This window comes from Neopelma chrysocephalum, unplaced genomic scaffold (assembly GCF_003984885.1).
Source record: "Neopelma chrysocephalum unplaced genomic scaffold, ASM398488v2 Primary Assembly neopelma1_102, whole genome shotgun sequence".
NCBI lineage: Eukaryota > Metazoa > Chordata > Aves > Passeriformes > Pipridae > Neopelma > Neopelma chrysocephalum.
Genome location: NW_020897765.1, coordinates 2,938,979 through 2,959,287, shown reverse-complemented (window position 1 = coordinate 2,959,287; position 20,309 = coordinate 2,938,979). Strand labels below are relative to the sequence as shown.

General features: G+C 36.3%; 1 protein-coding gene across 1 annotated transcript in view; it reads left to right on the top strand.

Annotated features, from left to right (window-relative positions):
- Nucleotides 1-20,309, top strand: part of PLXDC2 (plexin domain containing 2) — a 257,231-nt gene that overhangs the window by 125,513 nt on the left and 111,409 nt on the right. The window contains exons 3-4 of the mRNA XM_027695655.1: nucleotides 8,716-8,862; nucleotides 13,571-13,640. Of these exons, the coding sequence (XP_027551456.1) occupies nucleotides 8,716-8,862; nucleotides 13,571-13,640 (217 nt within the window). The remainder of the gene's footprint in view (nucleotides 1-8,715; nucleotides 8,863-13,570; nucleotides 13,641-20,309) is intronic.

The following is a 20,309-nucleotide window of genomic DNA, read 5'->3' as shown; positions in this document are numbered from 1 at the left end:
CATCACTTCTATTGCTTAAAATTGTGAAAAAACACCCTCGCAGTCAGAAGTAATTCTGTAGTCTCTTGTGTTTTATCTTCCGGTGTCCTGTATTTAGATGAAAGCCAAATGAGGAAATACAAGTTTGTGAAACTTTCCTCTTTGAATTGCTCTACTCTGAAAGAACAATATAGATTTAGAAGTTATACACAAGAAAAAATAGCATCTATCAAAACAAAAATAATGTGTTTAATTTTTAAATACTTGAGAGTATTGAATCAACTACACTCTGGGTTAACTTGAAGGCAGTGGTGTTTTTCAGAGACCGTAGAGGGAGGATATTATTTAACATCTTGATCTTGTCAGAGTAATTGTTAAGTGCTCAGACTATCCCTCTTGAAAAGAACAAGAGTGCAGATCCTGCAGAAAGCTTATTTGGAGCCTGATGTCATGCAAAGGCAGCAACTTGGATACGCCTGTCTAGGCAACATGTAACTAATCAAGCATCTCAATTAAATATGATGTTTTACAGTTGTGGCACGAGAGCTGTCTAGGGATTTGGTTTTTTGAGTGTGACAGCAAGATCAGATAAAGAAGCATTTTCTGTGACAAGTCCTTAAGAAATGTGGCTGGTCAGAACAGTTTGTTAAAATCACGTGTTCTTTTCACTGTTCTTGTGGAGAATATCCTAACTGAACTCCTGTTACAGATGTATAGAGAAAAATACATGCGAATAAAACAAAATGAATCCCTTTTTCAAACCAAAGAGGAAGCTTTCAAAAGAGCAGTAGCAATCGCTACAGGTTAATCACTTTCATCGTCACTGTCTTTCTCTCTAAGGCATGAATTGTAGTTTTGAAATTTTACGTATTGATTGTGGATTGCAGCCAGTCCTACGTTTTAGTAACTAAAAATTCGTGTGCATGTGAGAGCTAAACTAGAAATTGCTCTAGTTAAATAGACTACCAGTTTTGGTTGCAATCTGCTTAAACCAAGTGCTTTCCAGAGAAGCCAAGGTGATGCAGTTCATCCTGTTATGCCCAGGCTCTGTGCTGAGCATTCCGCTGTCTGGCTATATGCTGACCAGCACGCAGCTGGACTGGACAGCATGGCTTTGGCAAAGATTGGTGCTGAGGTGTACATAGGACATTTTTAAAAGCTTTAAATTAGGCTTTATCCCTACAGGTAAAATGCTACCACATTAATAAACCTGTGCTCCTGCCTGTATCAGCCTTGTGTTGGTCATATGTGTTCCTACAGCTAATTGCCCTACAATTTTGGCTCTGAACCCTGATGGATCCCTGAGACACAGTATTAAGGGCTCAGGAACTGCATCACACACCAGTAAGTGTGGAGGGAGCTTCCTGCACTGTCCTACAGAAAGCCCTGATCAACTAGAAACTATACCTGCTAATATTAACTTAATCCTCTAGATCTGTAACACTTTTCATACGAATTTAGATTTGCCATTTTGCCTCCTCACGTGAGGTCTCAGGGTTCTTATTTGTGTCTTGGTTGCTTTTTTCCTCCTGTCTCTTCCAATAGAGAAGTGCCAAAGAATGGGAAACAAGGATGAGGTACCTCTCCTGGCATCTGAACACATAGTGGAGAAATATATAGGCTACAGAGAGTTTAAAGTTGTTCCAATACCTGGATTAAAAAGAAAAAAAGTATATAATATTAAACTGAACTTATTGTATATCTAGGTGGAGGAAAAAATTTGCACAAGTGTGGCTGTAAGTATGTCAAAGTACATACACTCAGAAATACGCTGTTGGTTATATTCCACACAGGAGGTGGATCTTTAGAAGACTGAAATACTAAATCTGTAAAAGCTAACTTGACAAAAACATCATTATTTATGGCATTATCTGGAGTCATGAGCCCCCAAGAATGGGCCTGGTAACATGCTGGTAATGATGCTTTGTAGTCTAGACCTGGCAGATAGTATTTATGTTTACAAACAGTAATTTTCATCGTTCCAGTTTTATGAACACTTTAGTCATTTATACAGATCTAAAAATGAGAATATAAACTCTAAAACCAGTGTCATAATTACACCAAAATCAAATTCTGCTAGGTGTTTTAATGGACATTGCATTGAAATGGTTCCTATTATTTTCCTTTGGTGGAGAGGGTGCTACAGAGCAGTTAATAAAGGCTTATTTTGAGAATGTCATTTCTCAGACTCCTGCTCTAGCAAATCAGGAACAAAACTGCATAATAAATATTTCCCTACTGTAATTGGTTTTTGAATGACTTGGCAATTTGGCTTTTTTCCTCTCTTAAGTAAGGCATTGCAGAGATTTTCGCTCTTTTGAAGCTTGTCTCGTATGACAAGACAATCCAAGGGGCTTTATGAGACTGCTGTAATGACCCCTAAATAGGCTGACAGTATTATAGCAGTCCCCAAGAGAGAAGCTTCTTTTCAAAAGGGGCTGAATATCATGGAAAAGGCAGTGGCTCCACATTGACTTTTCACAAAACCGGAAAGACTAAATGGCTTTTTGGATTAATAACAGTTTTATGGCATCCTTTTCTTGCAGACTGTCTGTCAATGCGTGTGACTCTCCATTACAGGTGCTGTCAGGAGCTCAGAAAAGTGCAGTTTAAAAACCTGGGAACTTAAGATGTTGTAGAGCTGTGTAAAGCCTTGTGTTTACATAGGGGAGAGAGTTGTGAGCTAAATGCCTTTGTTTCATCCCAGCTGATGACATCATTTAATGTTTACAATAACCTACAGATGTAAATCTGTCTGATTCTGGGCAATGTTGCTTCATACTGGCCCTAGTGAAAATCTGAGTTTGAGGACTACGGCACACACACAATAGCTTTCAGGACTCTGCAGAGCACTTGTGTAGTCTCTTCTTGGAGAATATAATGTGAGATGATGTTCTTGACCCTAGTGCACTCAGACACAGAATTTCCTCTTCTATTAGATTGGGTTCCCCTCATTCATTAGTCGTTACATTAGCTGTTCAAAATGGATTTTGCTAGGGCTTGTGTAATCAACAGTGATGTTCTCAGGCTGTCTTCAAGTTCTGCTGATTGTTGATGTGAAGCATGTATGCTCTGCCCATATTTGTATATATATTCCCTTAGTTCTTTCCACTTCAGATATTAAAAAAAAATAAAAAAAAATTTAAAAAAATGAAAAGCAACAAAAGGAATCTATCGTAGCTTTGTCTCTGTGCCCCTATACATGTCCTCTGTAAGACTTTGATGTTGTAGTCCACATGAATCTTATGTGCTGAAATTAGAGCTTTCACATTTTGACAGGCCAGTTCAAATCAAGTACTCCTTAGGGTTCTTAGATTATCAGGTCCTATAAAACTGTAAAATTGCAACATAGGATTGCTATGTTATGATTGTAATTATGGTACTCCCTGTTAAAATGAGTTATATGACAGCAGCATGCAAAGTGTCTCTTTCCCCATTTTCTCTGGTCCTAATCTTCCCACTAGGACCCCATCTCAGGAGAGGTGATCTTTTCTTGTATTGTCTCATCTCCTGTGCTAATGACTGTTAGATTAGGGATATTCTCCATGTGTCCTTAACACCTGCTCCTGTCTCAGTCAGTCCCTGCCTAAGGAAAATGTAAATAAATGAGGAAAAATCAGTTGCAACACCATACACACATGCTTCCCCTGCCCAGGTGATGCAGAGTATGAATGTGCATTTCTCTTACCCCTTCTTGGTGCCCAAAAACGTGCTGTTGGGAAGAGGCTTTCCATCAGCTGCAACACACAGCTATCTCAAGTCCTACACAAGCTGTCATCTCTGTTCTTCCCCTTGTGCTGCTTTTAGCTGGTGGGGACTAATAATGTTTGGAAATATGAAAAGAATTTTCTAGCAAAAGTCTGAAACAATTCAGAAGTCAATTTTAGCTGTATTTTACTGGCATGATAGGCACAGATACTGTAAGAGAATAGCAAACATTACCTGAGACCGGGTAAGAGTGCAAATAGTTTTGAGGAAGCTGTTTTTGCTGTATGTCTGCAAAATGGATCACCAGAACTGCTTTATTCCTTAGGGAAATAATTTTAATTACTAGTTCATTTCCTTCCTCTAAATATCCAAAGAAGTATTATTATCTTTGGTTTCTTGCTGAAAAATTGTCTGTTTAAAAAATACAGAATTGCCTGTTTTGTCCTTTCACTGTTTCCATTTTAGTCTACAAATGCACCTTTTAGAAAGCGTAATTCTCTGATTAATTTCATAGGCTATTAATCAAGAAATGCTTAAAGATTACTTTCTGAACTGAGTAATAGGTGATGAATTTTCTCAGAATTAATATTTAGGGCAAATAATAGCAGCAATTTTAGTTAATTTAAAAATAGACCTTGTCTGTGAGTTTGGCAATATTTGGGCAATTTTTTAATGTATTTTGTTAACAATCAGATATCAGACCTTCCTTTTAAAGTGATAAAATTAAGCATGTCCTTGAGGGCTTCAGAGTTTTTTCGTTGTGCTGTCATCTCAACTGAAGTTTGGAAGTGCAATTTCAATAAATAGTATATTTAAAGGGACAGCAATTATCAAATGCAGTCTCATTGTTTTCCATTGCACCTAGCAATAACTCACTACACTTGACCACAAATATCTGAGGAGCCTCGGATGGGATGATTGATTGATTGATTGATTGATTTTTGATTGGTAATGTCATAAACAGTCTTCCAGTACTGGGAGAAGGCAGCCAAAACTTAATCTACTGGAATGTAACTGCCATCTGTTTGGCTGATCTATAATGATTTGCTCTGTGAATGCCTTACTCTCTTACTTCAACTACAGAGACAGTAAGAGGTTTTTCTACAACATACTATTGTGCAATAGCAGAGCTCATTCCTGGGTGTGCCAGCTGCTTTTTCTCTGGTTGAAGTTATCGGCTTTCTTCAGTTACAGCCTTAAAGAGAGAGCTCAGTAGCTGGCAGAGCTTCTTGTTCTGTAATGTCTGTGGTTTGGATCAAATTGAATCCAGTATTTAGAAGCAAAATATTCATGAAGTTGGATTCAACAAAGGCTCTTATTCCTAAACCTTGTTTGATAATATCCTCCATCTCCTAGAGATTTATAGTACCTTTTCATTTCTCTTAAAGAAAAATATGTCAGGAAGAGAATTAAACCTAAAAAGTCCAATGTTTACATATGTGATGACATCACTGAGTCATGGTGTCTTACTTCATTGAGAGGGAACTTTATTGTTTCATGTCTGTTTCAGTACTATTTTCATATACATCTTTGGCCAGAATCCCAGTTAATAATCTGAAATAATTTCAGAGGTATAATGTAGTTGTTACTTTTAAATATCACATATAGTTACTTTATGTTATCTTGATTGTGACAGATCACCCTAATGTGTTAAGGGACAGCAGTTATTGATGAAACGGGTATGTGGTGTTTGGACTGTATTTGGGAGTGTTCATATATGTAACATATGGAATGGACGTTCAGTATTTGAATTGGATTTGAGTTTGACAAATACTGAACACCAAGAATTTAAAGAAGGCTTAAACTTCAGTTGTGCTGAACTTTTACAAGTTACATGCTTGTAACTTTACAAGTTACTTTTACAAGTGCATGCATTCAGCTTTCCTGAGAAAATTCAATTGTATTTGGAGAAATATGGGAATATAGTCAAGATGTCATCAGAAAATATCCCTTGTGAAAACTGTAAGAAATTAATCTTCTTTACAATATACAGTAAGATGGCAACTCAGCATCCAGGATGGCCTCAGGTTAAAAATATTTTACTTCCCCAAAGGACAATTGTTATGAGAGAGGTTCTAATAAATTTCCCTTTATACTGACAGAGGTTGCTGACAGTAATCCTCATAGCTGGTGAAAAAAAGGTCTGGAAAAATCCTTTGCTTTAATGCTGTACTGTTCAGTAGAATAAAGGTGCTATGTATTTCATACATATGCAGTATTTGGACAAAACTGTACAACTAGAGAAGCAATGGGAGATAATACTCATATCCATACCTGAAAAACAAAGGAAAAAGAAAAACTTTCTGGAAATAGTAATGTGTATGTTCTCTACTTTCTGTGAATGATCTTTCTTTCAGTAATGTGCTTCTACATCATTAAAAGATACTGAAAAGCTTGTTTCTATTCATAAGTGTATTTATATAGAATTCTAGCTATCAGCAGAACTCTACATCTGTACCATATAACTATTAAAATTATTTTCTTAATTCAGTAGTTTACATGCAAATTCATTATAATTTTTGAAGCATTTTTGCATCTTCTTTCGCATGTAGTACCTGTAGGGAATGGATTGCATTATAAGCAGGTACAATGAACCAAACCATATAAACAGGTCTGACAGAATGAAAACTCATAGGTATCTAATGATACCAATAAAATCATATTTATTAAAGACTCAGAGAATTCTATTTCCATGGTAATACAATTTAGAAACCATGAAGGCAGTAACTTGGAACACAAGCTTGGATCCTAACTTTACTGAGAGCTCCTGAGCTGCTCAGATCAACTTCAGTAGTTAGCTGCATGAGCCTTTTTTTGGTCAGATTGTAAATTTTTACAGATAGGATTAAGAAATATTAGGATGTGAGAGAGAAATAATTAATAGTATATTCATAAAATACATCTGCATGAAGGCTATGAAGCTTTTTCAGAGTAAGAGGAATTCTGTCTTCCTTCTAATGTCCAAGTAGAAGTGAATTTGTTTCCTTCCAAAAGTATCTAAGGTTATTTAACTTGAATTAAAATACTAAATGAGACTTTGTTTTTTTATACAGAAAATTTAAGTGTTTGATTTACAAAATGTATGATGAATCTTCTTTGAGCATGGATCAAGATACCATTTAAAGCATTTGTATGGAGTTACCAACTAGGCTCAGCACTAGAGCCTTCTAGTTGTGGAGGTGGAGGCTTAGGTACTAATAGTTAACTGGAGTAGCATTATTAGTTATGAAAAATTGGAAAATTTAAAAATTTTACAGAGTTTTGACTATGGTTTAAATATTGCATGTTTGTCTGAAACAATCTATTTTGGTAATTATTTCTTCTTTATCTCTGGAGGTCTTTCCTTGAGGTTTGTGATGCCTCAAATGCAATTTTTATTTTCTATGGAAATTTTGTCAGAATGATAAATTAAACTGGGAAAATATATCTTTGTTTTCAAAACCTTTTAATTTACTGTACCTCCTTTATACATGATAGTAATAACTGTTTCTGTTGACCATTAAAGGAGGAAAGAATTTCTAAGCTGGCTGGCTTTTGTCATCTTCCTGACAGTATAGTTTTAATTATGTTTACTTTTGTGACTTACCTAGAGCTGCTGAAGTTGTTAGAAGTTGCTTCAAAGGTGTCACTGAGATTTACTGGGCACATAAAGTACATCCTGGCATAGAAAGTACAGCAGATGATACAGAAAGTGTCAAGGAGAAAGTAACCTGATTATATCTGCAACAGCTAAAGTAAAATGCATCAGTAATGATGTTAATGTAGGGTGAAATCCAGCTGAAACAGGATTTATGGTCAATATATTTTACACTAGGACTTGAATAGTTTCATCTAAAATATAAGTTCTTATCAAGTATGTCTCAGGATCATGTCACTAGGAATAGGTTGTGTATGTTCTGGGGAGTGGGCTGTGGGGAGGGGGTGTCAGGTCTGCATGGCAGCATGGCCTGATGAGGCGATAGTCCTGTGCTGCTGGCTGGGAATAAGAGCTACTGCAGGAGAGGAACTTCTCCATCACCAGGGTAATTCTAAATTCTAAGTCCACCTCTTCCGTTTTCAAGGGTACTGTTTATTTTCTAAGTTTACTCTAATTTTAAAACACTATCATTGAGGCCTTGTTTAATTTGCTTTGTCTCAAAGGAGGTGGAAGCAAGGAAGGAACTGACACTAGCATGTACTACTTTTATAGTATTACTTCAAGTTTTTCAACAGAAAGCTGGCAATGCTGTTGATTTAAATATTTTATGGTTACAACAGCTTGGGATGTGTAAAGGAAGACTGGAAATCTGAGATTTGTTTCATTGCTTGTCTCAGACCACACACTTTTTTTTCCCCTTTCTCTGTTTTAGACGGAAAGTACAGACCTTCACAGCTACTGACCTTGACAGAAATTTGCTGTGACATGAGCATAACAGCAACTTCTGTAATTTTAAAGACCGTGATAATTAGGAAACCTTCTTCCACAAATACATATGTATTTGTCTGTGTCTGAATGGCAAATCTACAGTAAAGCAAACTCTTGGAGATTTAAAATAAAATAGCATTGTAAGCCTATAGCTATCAGAAATTTTTTTGGATGTTCTCATAAAGGATAGTCTAGTGAATTATGTTCAGATATGTTAAAAACCACATTGTTTTTAAGGTGTTAACTGTGAATACTGCTCATTGCTTTGTTAGAGCGTGTCCATTATTAAGGAACTTAACTGGCCATCTTGCCTCATAAGCCATCAAACATTTTGCCATAGATTTCACTGATGTGATTACAGGAAGTATATGATTGGGATTTGGGGATAGTGAACATTTTCATCATAATATAAGATGATTGGATGAGGTCAACTGCTAGTGGTTAGAAGCAGAGCTGTCTCTGCAACACATTTGCAATTTGTACGGTTTTTTCTTTATTACTTAGTTGCAGTGTACATGTTGCTGCTGCTCCCAGAAGCAACAGGACTCAGTATTTCAAGGGAGAGTTTTACATAAAACTAATGTGCATCTTCCATATCTATCTGTGTTTTTTCCCCCTTTCAGGAAGATACAGATCATAATTATTATACTTCAAGGACATATGGCCCATATGATTCTACCAGCCGGGATTTGTGGGTCAATATAGACCAGATGGAGAAGGACAAAGTAAAGATTCATGGGATCCTTTCCAATACACATCGGCAAGCTGCAGTAAGTTATCATGGCATTTTCTTCTTTGACTAACATTGATGTTTTCACCAGTGACCCACATAGTAGTATTACTAAGTATGATGATTACTGTTCACAGAGCTATATCTTTGAATATGAGTTAAGCTGTGAAAATCTTTACAGTGTTGCTATCAAGTGATTCCAAGTTGCGTTTTTGAATATGCTGTAAAAGTCCTCTAGAGATGCCTTTACAGATAGATTTAAAATTTTTCTCTGTTCGGGAGGATCACAAGCTATCAAACAGTAAACTACTTGTGTTGCTGAAGTTGAAGGGAATTTTACCACTGAGTTCAATAACAACAGAACTGGGTTCAGGATGAAATTGAAGTTTAAATCTCCCTTGGAATGTGTCTGTGTTTTCACTTCTATTTTGCGTGAGGTGTCACACTTACTTTTCCTTTTGGGACAACTGAAAAAAAAGTCATGAGAATGTCTTAGAGTAGCAGAAGTGATGTGATCACAGTTTTAGATTATTGACAAATAAATATCACAGAACGTAAACAACAATCATATTTAACTTATTGTAATCATGCTGCCTGGTAAAATTGATATGAAAATAATAGGCTTACAAACTTGGAAGTGAAATAGAATAGTGTATGATTTACAAATTGTATTCTCAGTTCTCACCTGTGGATAGAAGCTGCATGCATAGAAGAGCCAATATCAGTACAAATTAAATATAGAAAATTACAACTCAGAATTGTGGTTCATGAGGATCTTGTTTCATCCATTTGCCAACTTAGCTCCAACAAAAAGTCCTTGGGTTTTGCCATTTTAAAACAAATTCTAGTGGACACCTTAATTAAAAGTCGTACATTTTTTAAAGATGCAAATGAACTTAACAGTTTTAAAGCTGAGAGAAAACCCAAGTTTAATTCATCCTTTCTCTGAGTTTATTTGTTTGCTCCCTGTCACAAGCCAGGTGACTGGCTCAGAGAAATGCAAGAGGTGACTGGAAGAAATACTGTGATATTTAGCTCAGAATACAAAAAGCAGAATGACGTGATAAATCCAGTGCATGTGACTGGCAAAGATTCCAATTCAAAAAATATATTCCTCATAGTCAAAAAGACTGCAAGGAGCCAGAGATAATGCAAAAACAGAGGGTTCAGGCAATTATATGTCTTTGGGGTAGATTTAATAAAATGTTGTATAAGCTATTTTCTTAAAAGAATTTGATTCTAATGAGAAAAAAAACTTCAGGGCACCTAAAAGTGAAAATCTTTGTTGTCTGCCTTGCCAGCTTCGTGTGGGTTCCTGGTGCTCTGTGTTGAGGGAGAGAATGGAAATATGCCAAAAAAAAAAGGGTATTAAAATATTTATAAATACGTATAAAAGGTATAACATCTTTCCCTATTAAAAGTAATTTATGAAAGTGAAATTTCTTTTAAAACTTTAACTTGCGTTTAAGAGTTAGTGAAGATGACACCCTTCCACATCTTTGTTGTAAGCAATTTTGTTTCCAGTTGGATCCCTGAAATTATACACCTAAAAAATATCAATTCCAAGGAGGACATTTTAATGAAGTTATTAAATTGAGGTTTAGAATGAGGCAATTTCTTTTTCTTGGTGTGGGATCAGTGTGGAGGACCATTCAGCATGGTTTAGAACTCTGATATCCATCTCTTTTCATACTTACCCAAATATCTTGGACTGTGAACTTAAGTGCCTGTAGCCATGTCTACATACATTTTTAAAAACCTCTTTTTCAGAGGTTTGTTTTATGTCCTTCCTGAATGATGAAAAAGTATCAATGACTCATCCCATAAGGTTTTATATTTCATTTATACATCTATAATTGATTTCTTCTATGCATCTGAGTGAACATCCATATGTACTACACAATGATGTTATTTAACAGAGATGTGCTCTCTATAACTGTACTACTGTAGAGTCATATATCCTGAAATGATCATACATAACTGAACAGCAATCTCTTCCTTTCCATTCCATAGAGATAAACTTTGTCATTATTCTTTTTTAAAGGCCATTTTGAACATCTTTTTGTGACTCAGTGATTTACATGCTGATAATTTCTAAACATTATTCTCCAATTTGACAGTAGAACCAGGAGTTAAATTATTATATGCTAAGAATCAGTGAATTCATTTAACAATGTCAGGGATTCTTTGAATGATAAAACTCTTGCACTTAATTTGTGTGTTTTCCTTCAGTTCGAAGTATATAATCCTAAGAGTTCCCAGAAGCTGTCAGGTGGTTTTGCTTCTACAGGAAAAGTAATAAAGAGAAGATCCATGAGGTGGTTTGATTGTCTAAACGGCATAGAAATTGGTTGCAGAAAGTAACACACATATATTAATGGAACAATTAAAATGTCTAACACTACAGGATTTATATCACTAATATTGTTTCTTAACATATGACCACCATATTCTTAACCATAAAATAAAATTTTGGGAGTGGCTTGGATATTCAGTGTGTTTAGATATCTAGTAGCTGATTACTCAAACACTGAACTAGATACTGGATACCTCATAACTGGGAACTCAATTCCCTTTTCTCGCAGTCCATTTGATCATTAAGTATAAAGAAAACAGTTTTATTTCAGCAGGTTAAAAATTCAGATTTTTTTTCTGAAAAAAAAGGTATACTTTCTAGCAGCAAAAGTGAAAGCACACTTTTAGTGACTATTAGAATATTGTGCTTTAAAACATTCCTTAAATCATGTAGCTTCTTATTACAGTATTATGCTAAACTGTCTACATTAAACATTTTTACATTGTCACAATATAAGGCATCATTTTTTGATTTAAGTCAGTGGGAGACCTGTATCTGGCTTGAGTGGGCAAATAATCAAGTTTTTATTGTAAACATCTTTATACTAATGTTTATACTACAGCAATTGAAAAGATTGTTAAGGGGACAGTTTTCATTTGAAGCAGTTTAATGGTTACTGTGTATTCAGAAAGTTAATGCTACTAGGTAAAATGGAGGGTAGCATTCAAAGGAAAGAGGGATGGTTTGGTTAGCAAATTGGTAGTTTTAACAGAGTTCTTGGAAATTATGTTTGGTAGAGCAAGGACAATTTAAATGGAACGCATGCACGGACAGCATACACTTCAGCAGTGAAAACTTTAGGACACGGTAAAAGAACATTTGTTTAAGTTAATTCATTAGTTGTCTTTTGCATATGCCATTTTGATTAGAAATGTTCAGTGGTACATCCATATTTATGTATATACAGAAAAGGTCATTATATCCCACTCAGTCCAATTAACACAATGCAAATGGATTTTGCATTTTAATTAAAAACAAACAAAAAATGTGCTAATAAATCCTGTCTAAATTCTGTCTTCCACTTAAGTGGAAAGTAAATCTAATTTAAAGTTACTGTAAATCTTCAGCTGCTAATTTCATGCTAAATAAGTCTTTAAACATTTCTGGTGGATGTAAGCATAATTCTTTCTGAGAGAAGAAGTACTCTGATATAATCTGAACATAATAAACCCAGGACAGAAATAATGGTAGGGAAAATAAAGACAAAAAGTGATTTTCTTTTTCCTTTTTTCCCCCTCTTTTTTAGAATGTATGAGCTGTTGTGCTTTCTTAAGTGGAGACATTAAAGGATAGGATTGAGTGACAGTCACTAACAACCCACCTTCACACTGAGTTTTACTATAATAATTCCTCCTAAATAAGAAATAATGGACTTCATGCCTGTTTCCTATCTGAGATTTGGACCATTATGGAAGTGATATGTTTTTCGTGGAATATTATATTTAAACTGTGGAAAGACCTTACTGGGATTTCAGCATTCCTTTCTATCATGACTACTAATTTATTCAGAGTTTAACCAGATAGCACATGAGGTAATAAATCAGCCACAATATTTAGCGAGCTTTGGGAAAGTAGTGAATAGGTAGAAAAGGAGAAAACCATAGGTAGAGAGGAAAAATGAGTTTGAATTTGAATGGTGCTTTAGAGCAAGCTTAGTTGAGAAAAGTCTGTTCCCCAAATTACAGTTCCCTGCTATGAATTCACCTTATAGAGAGTAGTCATCTGTAGGCTTATACAAACAATTTTTTTAAATTTTTATTTTGCAATAAGTACCTTATGTAGAGTTTGTTGTTGCTTCTGTTGAATATTTCTTTGTACATCATTTCGTTTCCTAGTTGACAGTATAGAGAAGTTTAGGAACTGGTGTCATATGGGATTAATGGAGGAATTGCCTTCAGGTGACCAGCCTTCATTAGATAAGCAGCACCCAGGTAGCTACAGGATGTCAGGGAGAGCACTTGAATCTGAAGGCGCATGTTATGGAGGAGCAAATGACCAGCAGCCAAGGTAGGAGGCATCCTGTAAAATGTAGGTATGGCTAAGGCTTTAGATATTGATGGCTCCTCTTAAGAAAGAAGTTAAAGCAACTTTTAAGGAAAAACTCTACAAATTTTTATTAATTTTATTCTTATGATTGAGTTACAATGTCTATTCATGTATTTTATTTTCTGAAGTCTTTAGTTATGAAGATCCACTGCTTTCAGGTGTTCAAGTGCTACACAGAATTGTTTCCAGTTAGCTATTACCAGTTCCAAATTCCAAAAGAATAGCAAGGCTCCAGTGAAACATAAAAAGCAATGAAACAGATATTTGAAGTGGAGGACTGTTCATCTTGTTTTCTCTTGCCTTTCTGCTCAATATTGATTTTATTTTCTGATGTTGTTCCTTTCAGAGAGTGAATCTGTCCTTTGATTTTCCATTTTACGGTCATTTTCTACGTGAAATTACTGTGGCAACTGGGGGTAAGTGGCTTTCTAACAATTAACTTTGAGTAATATGGGAAGAGTTTCTTGCAGCTATTTAAAATACTGTTTTTTCCCCTGTATATGTCAAGAGATAAACTGCAGCTTTTATTTAGGAAATCTTCCCGTCCACAAAAAGAAAGTCACAAAATATTAATATGATGAAAAACCTCCAGGTGTTCAAGATGAACTGTTATAAACCCATCTCACTGTAAGACTTTGTAATATTAATCCTCTTCTGTTAAATATTTCCCCAGAAATCTTGTGTGTGTGTGTGTGTAGTAGTTACACTTGTGGAGAAAGTGGTGGAGCCAAATCAAGGAGGCAGACTTAGGATTTGCCTGCATGAGGGCAGAGGATTTGCTGTCCAAAGATAAGAAGTAATAGTAGAAGTACACAATTTGTCACCTCTGAGGCAAACTCATTGCAGTGCATTGTCTTGGTGTGGTAAGGCATCTGAAAATGTACCACGGTGTTCCTCTTCTTCTGTGGGGTAAGACAGGAGGTGTGGCATAGCTCAAGCTTCTAGTCTTGCAGCTCTGGGCACTACTGCTGACTTGTGGTTAGGGTTCTCCCTCCCACTGCTGCTGGCTGCTACTTGCACCAATCTCCTGCACTACGAACAGTCATTGACTCCTTCTGCTCCCCTCCCTCTCCACCTCCTTGAAAAACAAAGATGAGACCAGAGGATAATGAGATGACATGGAAGACAACAAATAATAAAAAGAAGGAGTAATGCTGAAAAAATGAAAACAGGGAGGTGAAAGACAGCATCACAGAGAGCACACCCACAGCATCCTCTGGTCCTTGAACAGATCCAGCAAGTTCATGAACTCTGGCTGGTGGTGCTCTGCCTAGAGGTGTGACGGGACAAGCAGGCAGAAATAGGAGCCACTATCATCAGGAGCAATCCTACACTGCCACAGTCAAGGCTTCTTCTCGTGCTATGGGTGACCAGCTGGCCAAGATCAAGGGATGTCCATGTCCCACCGAAGTCTTAAATGCAGAAGTTATGACTAAAAGATTAGGAAAGAATTGCAACCAGTGTCTCAACAAGAGTAGGATCTAGAACAGAGGTTTCTGTCATCCTCCCCATCAGGATTTCCATTTTGCTACCAAAGGAAAAGAACGCAAGAGATGGACAGAGGTGAATAAATGCTGATATTAAATGGTCGATTTGCAGAAGAATGATAAAAAAAGGATGCAGAATTATGGGATTACTTCAGTATCAGGGTTTTCTCTTATTGATCGGCAATGACGTTTTGATGCTGATTTTGATCAGAAAAGCCATGAACCGCTGATTTTGAGACTTGTCTGATTTCCATTCTGCTTTGCTTTTAGTTTCATTTTGGTGCTTGATTGTGAGTGCATAGTTCTGTATTCTGTATTAGAGGAGTTGCATTTGATGGGGTGCCAAAATCAAGTGCATGATCTGTGCAGCATGAAAGAATGGGGTGTGATGGATCCTGCACAGTTAAAACAGCAGCAGTGGAGACATTGTTCATTCTCTAAATGTGCCCTTATTCCTACTGCTGTACTTTGTTCTTTAAAACTTCACAAAGTTCACTCTTCCTTCAAGTAATTCTTTTTATATGGTCACTCTGTTGGGCCTTCCCTTTTAATGGAAGTCCTGATTTTTTACCACTTTTACCCCTTTCACTAATACGCTGCTGTTACCAGTTTCCCCATCTGACCCCAAAGAGCAAAGGTAAGCTCCTAAGGAGAGCTGTGTACTAGTAATTTGTGTGGGAAATGTTGTTTCTTTTAGTTCAGAGTATTTGGGGAATTTAGATAGTTTTGGTCTTGATTTCTTTTTTTTAAAAAGCACATAGGCATGTAAGAGTAGCTGCAGCTCTACAGCATTCTTTTCTCTTGCTATTAATGGAACACTGGATGATAATTCTGCTTTTATTTTGGTCTACCTTTACTAAGTAAACTAATATTCCTGTGAATAGATCTATGGATTATTGTCAAGCTAAATAGAACCTTAAAATCAGTCCTTTTAGTATACACCACTGTCATTAGCATAGAGATACTTGTGTCTTCATTGACACTTCCATGATTTTCAAACTCAAACTTAAGCACGAAAAAGCAAGATCTAGTCAGTAATAGCTTTAAAAATATTATCTTGATAAAGCTCAGTAACTGTAAATCATTCTGTCAGTCCAATACAGGACGCAACTTTTTCTACAACTACAAGACCCCCAAACTCATTTAGTGGAAAAAGAAAGGTTTATTTCTATACTAACTCTGATAAGTGTTTTGTTTTGTCTATATTATTTGCAAATTTTGTTGCTAGGCTAAGCACCACACTTCACCACCAATGACTTATGATAAAAAAGGATAAATACAATTTTCATGTGCTTTGTATATTGTATGGTCTACTATTTCTTAGTAACCAGGATTTTACAATGGCATTACTATTATTAGAGAGCTGAAACACCTCCAGAGGTTATTCTGACATCAAAAGAATGGCAGAGTTAATATCTACAGGAGTCCCACATGACAGATGTCTACTTCAGGAATAGCAGGATCTGATTAATTATGCTAATGAAAACACTACAAACTGTTTTTTCTCTAAATGATAAATTAAATAACCTTATTAAAAGGAAAGCTTAGGACAATGGCGCATTAAATCCCTTCACAATAAAAATGTCTACCCCAATGGTTACTGCAATTCTTCATGGAGGGTACATTGTGGCATAGTAGACTTCCCAGGTTACTTAAGATGACTTTGAAACTGCCGGTGTAAATCTCAACTATTTTTTTTTCTCTTTAGCTAATATTTATTTCCTCTTCTGAATGGTTTTGATGAGCTGATTGTGTTTAAGAAAAGGAGGAACAAGGAGTGAAAATAAATTAGCTCAAGGGCTTTATTCACTGTTGTCCTTAGATTGTATTTGAAAAGGCTATTTAATTCATAACTAGGAGGTAAGACATCTTATAGTATTATTAACATAATTAGTAATTGCAGCTTTGAGATATGGGCATCTACCTGGCCACATTCCTATAGAGAGATCTCAAAACTTTAGTAATAGTAAATAACACAAGAAAAAGCTGATTTCTGTTTTTTGTGAAGCTTTCTACAGTTTGTACTCCACAGACCACAAGTATGGTTAATTTTGTAATAAACCACTCATGAGATAGTGAGTTATATAATGCATTCCAGGGAGCTGAGTATATGAAGTTTGTTTGTTGCCAGTCACTGATACCCGTCATAGACCTCAGTGGCTGTGAAGCTGGGAAAACCCTTTTTGTGCTACATCTATCCAGGCAGTAGTATCCAGGACTCTTAGAAGAGTCCTTGAAGCTCTGTGACCCCACATCCTACTCAACATGCAGCAAATCTTCATCCCTGGTTGTATTAATTTTCCATGCACATAGGAGCAAGTCCCACTTGTTTAATCTCTATGCCTTTGTTTTGTTTTGTTTTGTTTATCAGTCTCTGTTTTGTAGTGCAGTTTTGTATCAGATACTGTAAATTATTTAGGATTTTCTTTCTTTTATGGCACCTCTCTTTGACATTACATTTCTCTCTGGTATTGCTATGCCTGCAGCAGCATTACAGTGAAGGGTGGTAGACAACCCAGATTATTATGACCTTTCACTAAACCTTTTGTTTGTTGCCTTGGATTGTTGTGTTTTAATCCCAGCTGGCAGCTAAGCTCCACACAGCAGCTCGCTCACTCCCCCTACAGTGAGGTAGGGGAGAACTGGAAGAGTAATAGTGAGAAAACTCGTGGGTTGAGATAAAGCCAGTTTAATAGATAAAGCAAAAGGCTACATGCAGAAGCAAAGCAAATGGAGGAATTCATTCACCACTTCCCATGGACGGGCAGAAGTTCAGCCATCCCCAGGAAAGCAGGGCTCCATCAGGTGTAACGGTGACTCCGTAAGACAAACACCATCACTCCCAACATCGCCCCCTTCCTTCTTCTTCCTTCAGCTTTATATACTAAGCCTGACATGATATGGTGTTGAACATCCCTGTGGCCAGCGGGGATCAGCTGTCCAAGCTGTGTCACCTCTCAGCTTCTTGTGCACCCGCACTCCACTCTGTGGTTGGATGTGTGAGGGAGCAGGACAGGCCTTGACACTGTGTAAGCACTGCTCGGCAATAATGAAACATAACAATAACATACAGGAAATTGCAATTAATACATAGAAAAGGTGTTTGGAATATGACCAAAAATCTGTAGAGGTGAAAATAAAACAAAGCTCTTTCTCAAATAGATGTGTAAAACTTGGTGTCATGTGGGGTCTAATTCCCCCTTGGAGTCACCTTTAAGTATACGGTGGCAATAACTTTCCTTATTTGACAGATTAGTTAGTTCCCTTTAACTTTCTTTATTTTTTTTTCCTAGCAGAGCAACATCTGGAAACTCCAAAACAGATTAGATAATCTTGCAAGTCAATGTGACCTTTGAGTCAGACAATTATTCAGGAACTATCATTAAAAAGAAAGACATGTGCATCTCCTAAAAATGTTAAAGTTTTCTGATAAGTATCTATCAGATTGGGCTCTGTTGTAGTTTTGGTATAGGTTTTTCAAAGCCCCTTTCTGTTAAATTTTCTCTTTGTCTAGTGAATATTTCTAGACCAAATCAGAATATTGTCATGACTAGAATTTTCTGACATTGAGGTTGTTTGCTTTGAACCATCCATCATGTTTTATTCCCAAAGCCAGTAACTGCTTTGCAAAACAGAAGTCAGTGCAAGTATTAACATGTTTATTGTGACTGTACACTTGTATGTTTCACTGGCAAATTCATTACAATTAATTATGATTTCAATAAGGAAAAAAAAAATCCAGAATTGAAAGAAACTGTTTCTGCTTGAACATCACTTCTAAAAATGTGGGAGTAATTAATTTCTGTAAACTAAAAATGGAAATTAAGTCTGTGAGCTAAATCCTGAAATCTGGTTAATTTTTCACTCAGTCTTAACTCAGGCAAGAAACTGCTAATTTCTAAGCTGAAAGGGAGAAGGAGTTGAAGAGCAGTGGAAGATTGAAGCTTAGGTTGCTCTGGGACATGAACTTGTAGACCTGAGCTAGATGGACTGTACCAGGACAAGATGATACTGGCAGTTAGGGACAGGATGAGTTAGAGGAAGGGTTTGACTTTGGACTTGCAGTGTTAAGGAGACAGGAGCCCCATGAGGTAAATGAGCTGAAAGAGGTTTATACACTGAAAAGGTGGAGTATTGCTGAATGTGGTTTCAATTCACAGGGAGCACTGGATTGTAACAAGGAAATAGTATTATCCCAGAAAAGCTAAAGGAAAAAGAACTGCAGGAGAAACAAATGGAAGCAGAAATCAAGCTGAAGGTCACTACTATTAGGATATAAGTAATAGCCATTTAATAGATTGGCAATTTCAGTAGTAGCTCCCAGTGGGGATGCTGTTGTACTGGTATTGAGGAGCACAGAGGAGTGGAACAAGAGGGAAAAACAGGTGTGAATAAAAAGATGAAACTTCAATGTTTCACCTCTTTGATGCTCTCTGTACTCAAACATGCAGGTAATTATGTGGGAAATGAGTGCATTTCTGCAGGTATATGAAATTGGAAAGACAAATACTGTAGAAATTACAGAAGATTACAAAGCAAATAATTGTGTCAGACTGTGGAAAAGTATAAAAACAGCATGCTTAATGGTAACCACAGAATTGCTCAGAAAACCACAGAATTGCAGGGGTTTAGATAATAAATTGAACAAGGTAAGAGCAACCACACAGTGATCTTTAATAGGAAAAGATCACTATCTATTCTAGCAACCTCTGAACATGTCAGTAAATGCCTGGAAATTCCATGAAAAATTCAATTTCAAAGACACATCTTTATAAACTTACCTTATAAATGATATCGAAGTAAGAAGTAAAAGGTAACAGAAAACAAGAGTTTAGTATTTGGTGAAGGAAAGGGAAAGGTAACTGGGTGACATGGATTTTGCTTCATGAAAGGTTAGCCAATTCACAATGAGCTGATCCTTGATAGCACTGGAAATGACACTGTATAATGAAAGTGCCCAGTCAGAAGAAACTGCTATAAGCTACAAGCATGGGCATAACCTGCAGGCAAATTTACAAGTAAAAGTAAATTGGTTATATACAAAGAGTACAATTCATCAAGCTGTGCCAATCTATTTCCATATTTGTCAGTAGAGTTGTAATCAATACAGTCAACAGAGTCTATGAATGCTGAAGGCAGACATTTAAAGTAGGTTGTATGAATTGCATTCTGCATCTAATTCTCTATGTCACTGTGTATAAATATAGCTACAAAGAGAGTTTCATGTGATCAGCTCATATATATGGTATTTACATTTTTAGATTTATAAAGCTTAGTTAGATATTGGGACATTTTGCCAGGTAGCATGAAGAAGGCATCAGAAATGCCCACCTACCAAGTGCAATAGCAAATTGCTGAAGTTGAAGCAAGCAGTTGAATTTGTAATATTTTGTATTAAATTCTGGTGAGATAATATTTGATAAATCATCTTTCGGTAGAGGAATATTCCAAATGGAGGAACTGTTTGAAATAATTCTTATGATGGAAATGCTGCCTGAGCATTTCTACCACTGTCAATAATAGAAGGAGTAACAAGTAAAGAAATAAAAAGGCATTCCAGTAGTAAATCCCACTGTAATCAAATTAAAGTTGATAATT